The sequence below is a fragment of the Cotesia glomerata genome, unplaced genomic scaffold (genome assembly GCF_020080835.1).
Source record: "Cotesia glomerata isolate CgM1 unplaced genomic scaffold, MPM_Cglom_v2.3 scaffold_11, whole genome shotgun sequence".
NCBI classification, from domain to species: domain Eukaryota; kingdom Metazoa; phylum Arthropoda; class Insecta; order Hymenoptera; family Braconidae; genus Cotesia; species Cotesia glomerata.
The window spans coordinates 1,155,325-1,166,570 of NW_025401443.1; the positions used below are offsets into that span (position 1 = coordinate 1,155,325).

Below are 11,246 nucleotides of genomic sequence, written 5' to 3' on the forward strand. Positions count from 1 at the left end.
TGTCATGTTTAAGGCAATCTGAGATACCAACTAAGCCTACATGCTTAATAGTATCATTTTCGTTTTAGTAAACCACCATTGGAAATATAGTAGCTTGGTCATTATTCCAATGATAGCCTTGGGCAGCTTTCTGCACAACAAACGCAGTTTTCTGCAAAGTCAAAAACTACCGCTAATTCGCCACTCTTCAAATTTAATTTCGCATTAGAGAAAAACCGACTTTGTATTTTCACTATAAAATCATGTTTTAAAAGTTTCTCAACTTGCGTCGCTAAGGTATCATAAAGTCATCGGAATCTGAAATAACGTTTACAATGGTACATCGATCGGTTGATGTCCACATTTTAAATTCGATTTCATTTACATCAGATTCTTTAAACGATGCATGAAAGTAGTTAATGATTTCTTCATTGTTTGGACATCTATTACAACTTCTGAAGAAGAACGATTCCGTTGGATTATTACAAACCAATTTATTCAATAAATTTTTATAAATTGGTTGAGTTTCCATAATCTAATCAGTATTTCTCGCAAATTTTGGAAAATTACATCCCACACGGAGAAAAAAATATCGTTCGAATAAGGATACGTATCGTTATTCTGACTATACGCCGTATAGTCATTTTTTTAGAGATATACGCTGTATAGTCAATTCAGCTATACAGCGGATGATCAAAATGACGATCCATATCATTATTTTAGCGTTACATTTAGTTAATTCAACTATACAGATCCTCACGTTAACAAAACAGTTGCCTGTTTTGACGAAACTACATATATTGACAAGAGCTATACTCTGTATACTAGGGTGTTTCAAAAAAATCGGCTTTTGTGATTTTTTCAAATGGCCAGCAAATTCTCTCAGAGAATGCCAAAATAATGACCTTCTCAAAATTTGAGTTCTTAATTTAAAGATTTACAGGTCGCGGATCGTAATTTTCTATTCCCCCTTAAAAACATAGGAAAAAAAGGTTTTCAACTTTAGAATTTTATATCTTTAGATCGAATCAACTTATGGCAATGATCATCTCGGATTCTTATGTAGAATTGAACGCTTAACAAAAAAGGTCTCTTATCATTTTTCCATATATTGATTCCTTCCCGAGTTATTCAAAGTCAAAGTTTAATTTTCATCGTATTTTCGGGTTGTTTTAACTTTTATCGTACAATTATGATTAAGTAAAAAAAAAAAACATTGTTTATTTTAAAATATATGAAATTTCTATAATACGTTTAGTATAAATTAGTGACAAATTTTATAATACACAATATTTACTTATTACTACAGACAAAAAAATATTGTGATGAATTCATGATGTTTAGTAAAAAGGTATTGTTGACAACTACTTTGTTTAAACGATCGATTCTTATCTGATTTTTAATTGGTTATCAATTCTGTGATCCCTCTGCTGGTAAGTGCTGATAACATGTGTCAAAATTGTGCTTGTTTATTAGTGCATCGATTACGAAGAAATATATACGTATTTGTTTGAAACAATGTTTGTTTAATAATTCAAAGTGGACTTTATTATTTCTATTTATTTACAAGCTGACTTAAAATTTATTATCATGAGAGAAGAAATCTATTTAATTGGTCAAATGAATCAAGATTTTGTCGGAAGAAAGCTTCCATTACTCAAAGAGGTTATGTCGATCTTCTTTTACCACCATAAAACCTGTAATTTAACAATTAAACAAAGTTCAGCAAGTACGACAAAACAACTGATAGAACTTTGGCGAAAAACAGGTATTCCACTACGTCAAGAATCTTCTATAATTTTGTCAATAATTCGATCTCATAACAGATGGATACTTTTATCAAAGAGTAAACGTCAGAAAAAATCTCCAACACAAAAGAAGAAAGAGTCAATTTTTTGTAATGATTTACAAAAATTGTTTGATATTTCCCATGCTAATGTTCTCAATGAAATTGATGCTACAAAAAAACATTTTTTGGAAAGCCAAAGAAAACCATCTCGACGTGGTTTTATAAACGATTTTGGGCCTATTACTGAAGATATGGAAATTTGTTGTTTAGATCAGAGTGAAACAAATGCAAATAGAGATGGTAAGATTTTTATCTTTATTTTGTTTTTAAATAAATATCGATGGATGATACAATTTTTTTTATTAAAATGATATTTATTAATCTTAAGATTAAATTTGGAGGTTATTTAGGTCTTGATTACATGAATGATACCGATTTCCGATTTTTGATTAGTTCTGTTTGATGCTGTCAGGGTGCGTGGTTGTTAGTACGCGGTAATATTCAAAGATCTATTTGAATAATTAACATATTTTTTAGTAGATTTCATAGAAATCTAACTATTGCATTGGTCCTCATGACGGAACTTTTGAAAAATTTTGCTATATTTCGACTCAGCTCGTCAAGCGAATTCAGAAAATGCATATGGTTCAAAAGTTTATATATGTATGTATTTATATATATATATATATATATATTTATATATATATATATATATATATATATATATATATATATTTATATATATATATATGGGATATAACGCGGCTTGTCAGGACGATAGCGTCGCCAATTTACAACGGATCTCTACCAAACTCAACATACTTATTCTACAGATAAATACCAAAGTCAAGTTCGAAGATGAGCTTAATCGGTCAAGTAATTTAGAAATACCAGGATTTCAAAATTTTGAAAATCATAAAAATTCATATTTCTTCACTTTCGAACTCGAATAACTTTTGAATGGGATAACTTATTGCAATTCTGTAAATTGCATCCGAAAGTTCTTTAAATAAGCTTTAATGTGAGTACCATGTCATATGTGTAGTCTCAAAATTATGCCCCATTCCCCTATGCCAATTATGAAATTTGCTATTGCACTGGTTTTAGTATTTGTCCGTCGATATATATTTTTGTCGATTGCATATAAGTTAAAAGCCCTAGTTCTGTATACAATCTTCGTTATATTTTTTTCTATTCATGATGAAATCTACTTCCATTTCGGCTGCCGAATGGTCTTTTTTAATTATTTCATTGCTAAAATTTCTTATAATGGCATATTTTTTTATTTGTCTATAACCGAAATTAATCAAATATTTGCAAATGATATCTTTCGTTTAAAAAAAAAATTATAAAAGTAGACATAATTTTATTAAAAAATAGTTACTAGTTAGAGTAATATTGATGATAAATCATTAAAATAATAGTTTATCATCAATAGAGTCTGTAAAGTCTATAATTTTTGTTTAAAAATTTTATCTGATTTTTTATTGTAGTTGTATTTCATTTCGATTTGAACGTTTTAGAAAATGAGGCACTTATGAATACTGAGACCCTTCTTCTCAGCCAAAAATCAAAATCTACCGTTTCTACCGTTAGTCAAATTTCTAACAATATCTCTGATTTTGAAGACGAATTAAAAAAGAAATCAAAACGAAAAGCACCTCTAATGAATATCATGACACCGGAACTTGCAGCTGCCCTTGATCGTGGAAAAGTTAGCAGCAGAAATGCCGTATATATTTTAGCTGCTACTCTCAAAAGTACTGGCATTGATATGAAAGGCTGTAAATTGAGTCATTCGACAATTCATCGAGCTCGCAAAAAATTTCGAAGTGATATGGCTGCTAAATTTAAAGATGGACTCAAAAACCAGGATAATTTTGTGCTACATTGGGACGGGAAAATATTACCTGATATAGTTGGTACGGAAAAAGTTGATAGACTGCCAATTATTATATCGTCATCAGGCAGTGAACAACTGTTAGGTGTACCCAAAATGAAATCTGGAACTGCTAAAAATCAGGCTGATGCTATTGTGAAAATTCTATTCGATTGGGGTATTTCTCGTAAAATAGTAGGACTGTCTTTCGACACGGCGGCTGTTAATACAGGTATTAATTCGTGTTATTGTTTTCTTAAAAACTTTATCATGATATAATATAAAATTAATATCGTATCATTTGCATTAATATTTAGATTTGAACTGGTCATTATCGTATAAATTAATTTTTCACTTATGTTAAATTATATATTTTGTTATCTAGGAATTCACGGTGGAACTTGTAAACTGATTGAAGACGAGTTGGAAAAAAAATTGGTATATCTACCATGCAGACATCATATTTTTGAAATAGTATTAAAAAAAGTGTTTGAAATCTATTGGCCCGTTTCATCCGGCCCAAATGTACCAATTTTTTTACGGTTTAAAAATAAGTGGAGTAATTTCAACACCTCAAATTATACCCCAGGAATTTTGGATCCAATCATACTCAATGCTCTTGAAGATGTGAAAGAAGAAACAGTAACGTTTATCACGAATCAGTTACAAGTAAGGTTATAGTTATAATATAGTCAAATGTTTTTAGATATTGTGTGCAAGTTTTAAGCGTATATCTTGAATTATATTTTTTGAGTTTAAAATTTAAAAAAATAGTTCAGTAAAAATTTATATTTTAAATAATTTCGAGTAATATATAAGATAAAAATTGCGAATCACTTATCATATCTATTGATTATTTTATTAACTAATTTTTAGGTAGCACAACCAAGAGATGATTACTGTGAACTTCTGGAGCTATCATTACTATTCTTGAATACTACTTCATCTACACAAATTTCTTTTAAACGACCTGGTGCTATGCACCACGCTCGTTGGATGGCAAAAGCCATCTATTCTTTAAAAATATTCATGTTCCGCAATCAATTTAACCTTAACTTTAAAGAAATAACCGGAATACGACAAATTTGCATTTTTGTTCTAAGATTTTATATACCAACATGGTTTCAGGCTTCATCTGGCATATTAGCACCGAATAATGATTTAACTTTAATGAAAGACTTATTACTTTACAGCCAAAACAATCCTTCTTTCGCTAAAATTGCCGCTGAAAAAATGTCCGATCACTTATGGTACCTATCTGAGGAATTAGTTGTTTTTTCGTTATTCGATGCAAATGTTTCACTGGATATGAAAAGAAAAATGGTAGTAAATATTAAATCTTCGAAAGCTAATGCAAAAAATTTTAAGCGATTTGTGATAAAAGACAACGTAAAGTCACTATTGACAATTGATTTATGTGACTTAGTCTCAGAGCAATCTCTGTTTTTGTTAAAAAAATTTAATTTACCATATAACTTTCTCGATGATGATGTTTCATTATGGCCAACTAATGAGAGTTACCAGAAAGCTATCTTGTTTTTGAGTAAAGTCCGAGTTTTAAATGATACAGCAGAACGTGGTGTATCTTTAATAAGTGAGTATAATCTAACTCTTACAAAAGATGAAGAAGATTTTCAGTATTTATTACAATCTGTTAAAAAACATAGAGAGATGTATCCGAATTGTAATAAAACAGACTTAACGTAACAGTTAAGCAATCAATATCTTTCAATTTTCACAGTATTATAGAATATAATATATAATTTGTTGTTGAAATATTTGTTTTTGTTTTTTTTACACCACTTTCTATGTCTTAGGTATAAACAAGTGTTTTTTTCTTATTACATAACGATGAAAGTTAAAAAAACCCGAAAATACGATGAAAATTAAACTTTGACTTTGAATAACTCGGGAAGGAATCAATATATGGAAAAATGATAAGAGACCTTTTTTGTTAAGCGTTCAATTCTTCATAAGAATCCGAGGTGATCATTGCCATAAGCTGATTCGATCCAAAGATATAAAATTCTAAAGTTAAAAACCTTTTTTTCCTATGTTTTTAAGGGGGAATAGAAAATTACGATCCGCGACCTGTAAATCTTCAAATTAAGAACTCAAATTTTGACAAGGTCCTTATTTTGGCATTCTCTGAGAGAATTTGCTGGCCATTTGAAAAAATCACAAAAGCCGATTTTTTTGAAACACCCTACTGTATACTTAAGTCAAACAAATGAATCCTTAAATCAGCAATCCGGATCGGTATTTTAAGGAAACGTCATTTGAGGATACGTTGGATAGTCATTTTAACAATATTTTTTTTTCTGTGTAAATAAGAAAATGGAATCGTAGTTGTGAGTCCCATCTGCATGGTATAAACTCAATTTTTTAACGAGCAGTTTGAAATTTTCAATATTTAACAGAAAATTATTTTACTATCCCGAATAATCGTATAACACTTAGCGGATATAACGTTTAATTCAATTTTGATTGAACAAAAAATATCTAAATCGTAAAAACCATATATTTTGTGTAAAAAACTCTGATCTTTCAGAAAAAAAAAGTCAAATTGGATGTACCTTGCACTGCACACCGAGAAAAATCAATTTTTCCACTTTAATTGGATTTTAAAAGGTCTTCTGATGTGATTATGAAAAAATGGATATTTTCATTCAAAAGCTGAGAATTTTTCCCACAAGATAAGATTTTTTGTGGATTTAAATAAAAAAGTTTTCCTCATCAGAAAAATTAATAAAAAGTTAAAAAAATTTTTTTTTCAAAATTTCAAAAAATCATAACTCCAGAACCGCTGCATATTAAGGACTGAAACTTGTAAGGAATTTATTTCTTATTATAGAGAACATATCCATAAATTTTAAACATAATCCACGAGGGTCACCCCGTCAAAATGTTCTTATTTGGTGGAATGACCCATATACATGATCTCACGTATACAAATTTTGAAACACATGTTTAGTAATTGAGAATTATAAGCAGTAATTAAGTTAATACAATGATCGGCAAATAAAAATAAAAAATTATGTGGGGGTTTTAGAAGAGCCAGTTGGTCAGTGTCTAGGAGGAGGGTTTAGATAGGGTTTGATAGAGAGCACCTTTTAGTGACTGCCGTGAGAAATCTTGCCACAACTTCAGACAATAAATAATTAATTTTATAATAGAAAAATTAGTTTTATATAATTCAAATTAAATTTAAATTGTAAATAATTAATTTTAAATGTTGAAAATGGATTTTACATTATAAATATTTAATGTTTACTATCAAATATTAATTTTGAATTATCATAATTAATTTTATAGAATAAAAATTAATTTTAGATCATAAATATTAAATTTTAAATCATTAAAATCAATTTAAAATTATAAATGAATGATTTTATATCATAAAACTCAATTTTTTACTATTGAAATTAATTTTTAATAATGAACATTAATTTTAAAATATAAAAATTAATTTTAAATGAAAGGCGATTAGATGATCAATGAAAAAATTAATTTTCAAATATAAATGATCAATTTTCAGCCATAAAAATTAATAATATTTAATAAATAATTGGTTTTTTGTATAAAAATTAATTTCAGATAATAAATAATTCATTTTTTAATATAAAAATTGATTTTAGACTATAAATAATTAATTTGAAACTATTTAAATTATTTTATTATTATAGCAATGAACTTAAAAAACTTCATAATTAATTTTATATAATAAAATTCATTTTAGGTCATAAATAACAACGGCCCACAAAAAAAAAAAGTTCTTTGTACTTTTGACTGGACCTACCTCTCTTTGCGTATTTCGACGCGCTAAATCCGAATCTGAAGCCAGTTTTGCCCATATACCCTCAAAATTTTGAGTTTGATGCAAAAAACCGAAAAAAAGGCAAAAAATTGCGAAAAACTGCATTCACAGCAATGAAAAAATTATTTTGGACCTAGATCACGTATGATTTTTATCTATTTTAATTCACAGAAATTGAATCTAAACGTTTAGTAGTTTCATGAGCCGTCAAAATTTGAAAAAATTGTATAAAACTCAAATAAAATTGCAAGAAATCATGAAAAATCGAAATGATCGAGATTAAAAAAATTTTTTGGATTCAGATTGAATATGATTTTTATGTACTTTGTTCCACTGAATTTGAATTTGAAGTTTTTCTGTCCCATTGACGTTTTAAAATATGAAAAAAATCTCAAAAAAAAAAAAAAAATCGAGAAAATTGCAGTGATAAATATGACAAAAAATCTATTAACCCGTTAAGGACATATGGGGTCCAGTGGACCCCAGGCGAACTTTGAGGCAATTTTAAATTTAGAAGGAGATTTATAAATGAAAGTTAGTCCCATTAACGACTTATTTCATTGATATTCGTAAAGATATTATTATTTTTTTATTGTAATAATTATAATCAAAAAGTTTTATGCGAAAAAGGAATGCAAAAAAGGAATACAGGTTGACGACGTCCATGAAGACAACAGTTCTGAGGACGAAAAATACTTGCCTGATTTCTGTCAAAATAAAGACCCTGAAACCTTTGACCAACTAGAATTAAATGACCTTTTGCGAGATATAGGGCTATCCAAAGAGGGATCTAAACATTTAGCAGCTGTATTAAAAAAGAAAAATTTATTAACTAAAGGAACATCAGCTTATTTTTATCGCGATAGGGAGAAAGAGTTCCGAAAATTTTTCAATAACGATAACAAAAATTCATTGATTTACTGTTCAGATGGAAAAGGTTTAGTTGATGAATTAAAACCGAACACATACTAAGACGATGAATGAAGGCTTTTTATTGATTCGTCAAAGAGAAGTCTAAAAGCTGTTCTTCTTTATAACGGAAACACATATGCACCAATTCCAATAGCCTACGCGACCAAACTTAAAGAAACTTATGAAAATTTACAGATTGTATTAAATAAAATAAAGTATCCGGAGCATCAATGGAAAATTCGTCGTGATATGAAAATTGCTACACTTCTGTTAGGTCAGCAATCAGGGTTTACAAAAGATCCCTGCTTTTTATGTTTATGTAATAGTCGAGATCGGGAAAATCACTATGTGAAGAAAGAATGGCCATCGAGAGCGAACTTGGATCCTGGTTCTCAAAATGTGATACGAACACCGTTAATTGATCCTTTTAAATACCTACTACCACCACTTCATATATTAAGCTTGGTCTTATGAAGCAGTTCGTCAAAGCTTTGGAAAAAATAGCAATTGTTTTCCATATTTGGGAGAAAAGTTCCCAGCGATAAGTGATGCCAAATTAAAAGAAGGAATTTTCGATGAGCCTTCAATTCGGACTTTGTTTCTAGACGATAACTTCGTTTATGAAATAAACGACATTGAAAGAGCAGCATGGTCGAGTATTAAAGATGTATCACAAAATTTTTTGGGAAATAATATGAGTGAAAATTACGAAAATTTAGTTGAAGAGTTGTTGGAGAAATACGATACTCTGGGTTACTTAATGAATCTTAAATTGCATTTCTTACATTCTCACCTTGAATATTTTCCTGAAAATCTTGGTGACTAAGGTAAAGAGCAAGGCGAAAGATTCCACCAAGACATAAGTGAAATAGAGAGTCGATATCAAGGAAAGTGGAATGTCAATATGATGGCAGATTATTGCTGGACACTGAAGAGAGATGTACCCGATAAAAAAAGAAAGCAAAAAAGAAACCTTTTGCGTAGGTCATTCGAAGACAAATGGATTCGACACAAGCGAAGAATAGCTTAAAATCAGAAAGATCGTTCCTTATCTTCTCTAGGTTTTCAAAAGATTTTTCGATGGAAATAAATTTAATCAAGTTCAACCAATATTTTGCTGGATGCTAAAAAAAAAATACCAGAAGAAAACAGAAAAGGTAAGAGGGGAACCTCTACGTAGCTCATTTGAAGCTAAAAAAGTTCGATACAAACAAAGGACAGTCCGAAATTCGAAAACATGGTTCTGTACTTTCTCCTTACATGCTATTTTTTACAGATTTAAAATTTTGTCAGTTTTTCAATTCTAAGATCATATTCCATCCATGAAAATACACCAAAGTCATTAACGATCGTGATTAACAAATTTTTTTCCATATTTATAACTGCAATTTTCTCGATTTTTTTTTTATTTTTTAAGGTTTTTTTATATTTTAAAACGTCAATGGGACAAAAGAACTTATATAAAAAATTGATAAAAATTATACGCAATCTAAATTCAAAAAATTTTTTCATCTCAATAATTTCGATTTTTCATGATTTCTTGCCTTTTTTTTTTGGGTATTTTTGCATTTTACTCAAAATTTTAAGGGTGTATGGGCATAACTGACTTCAGATTTGTATTTAGCGTGTCGAAATACGTAAATATAAGTAGATCCGGTCAACAGTACAGAGCACTTTTTTTTTTTTGTGGGCCGGTGTAATTAATTTTATGATGGAACAATTGATTTTATATTATAAGAATTAAATATAAATCAAAATCATCTAATTTTGAATTAGCAAAATTATTTTTAGATTATAAATATTCAATTTTGGATTATAAATATCAATTTTGAATCATTAAAATTAATTTATAAATATAAAAATTAATTTTAGATCGAACATGATCAATTTTCAACAATAAAAATTAATTATTTATAATAAATCATTATTTTTTCGTTTAACAATTAATTTTAGATAATAAATAATTGATATTTTAATATAAAAATTGATTCTAGACTATAAATAATTAATTTTAATTTGTTGTTCTGTTTCCGGTGCAGTAAACGCATGACATGTTGTTTTTGAAGTGACAGTATTTTTAATAATTTCGGTGGTTTTAGGGAGTGTTTGTGGGTGTTGATAGGGTGTAGAGGTAGTTGGGAAAGTGAAGATTATCTAAAAAATTAAAGTCAGGAGGAGTGGGTGGTTATTTTGGAGTTAAAAAGAGGCAATTACAGGGTGGTGTGTAGGAAAAGGTTAGGTTTCCTGGATTGGGGAAGGGAAGGTGGGGTAAAGAGGTTGGGGACTGGAAAGCATTGGTAGCGCGGTGGTGGTAGTAGGAACCAGAGGTCAGTTGGGTAAAGAAGGAAAAGAGACGAGGGATAAGGTAGAAAATTTGGTGATAGGGAGATGTCAGAGGATAAAGAAGGAACGAAGGCGGGAACTTTAAATCCGAATTGGTACCAGGCAGAGTTTAGGCTAGAGAGAACAGCTAGTACGGGGGATCTAGAGGAACCCTGGTCGGAGGGAAAAAGAAATAGGGAAAGTGAGAGCGAGGAGCAACTAGCGAAGGATAGGAAGGATAGGGAACTGATAAAGAGAAGTAGGCTACAGTTAAGGGGACAAGAGGGGAAGGGAGAGTTGAACTCAAAGGACATGGAGGCTCTGATGAATAAACTTAATGAGTTAGACCGTAGAATTAAGGAAGAGTGTAAGAAAGTTAGTGATGAGGTAGGTCAGCTCAGAGAGGAAGGTAGAAAGGAAAGAGAGGAGTTTAAAAGAAAATGGGAGGAGGAAAAAAGTGAGCTAAATGGTAGAATAGAGTGTCTGGAGAAAAGGTTAGAGAAACTTGTGCAAGATAATATCCGGGGAGAAAGTGATGAGAGGGGGGG

At 29.7% G+C, this 11,246-nt stretch overlaps 1 protein-coding gene across 2 annotated transcripts; it reads left to right on the forward strand.

The window, feature by feature from the left end:
- The first annotated feature begins 1,461 nt into the window (after nucleotides 1-1,461).
- Nucleotides 1,462-5,382, forward strand: LOC123273609. 2 transcript variants are annotated; one of them, XM_044741048.1, is made up of 5 exons: nucleotides 1,462-2,068; nucleotides 3,292-3,552; nucleotides 3,625-3,879; nucleotides 4,033-4,316; nucleotides 4,524-5,382. In XM_044741048.1, the coding sequence occupies exons 1-5, from the start codon at nucleotides 1,570-1,572 to the stop codon at nucleotides 5,352-5,354; spliced, it is 2,130 nt and encodes a 709-aa protein (XP_044596983.1). In that variant the 5' UTR covers nucleotides 1,462-1,569; the 3' UTR covers nucleotides 5,355-5,382. The 2 variants fall into 2 exon arrangements, with proteins under 2 accessions (XP_044596983.1, XP_044596982.1); XM_044741047.1 differs by having other exon boundaries at nucleotides 3,292-3,879.
- The last annotated feature ends 5,864 nt before the right edge of the window (nucleotides 5,383-11,246 follow it).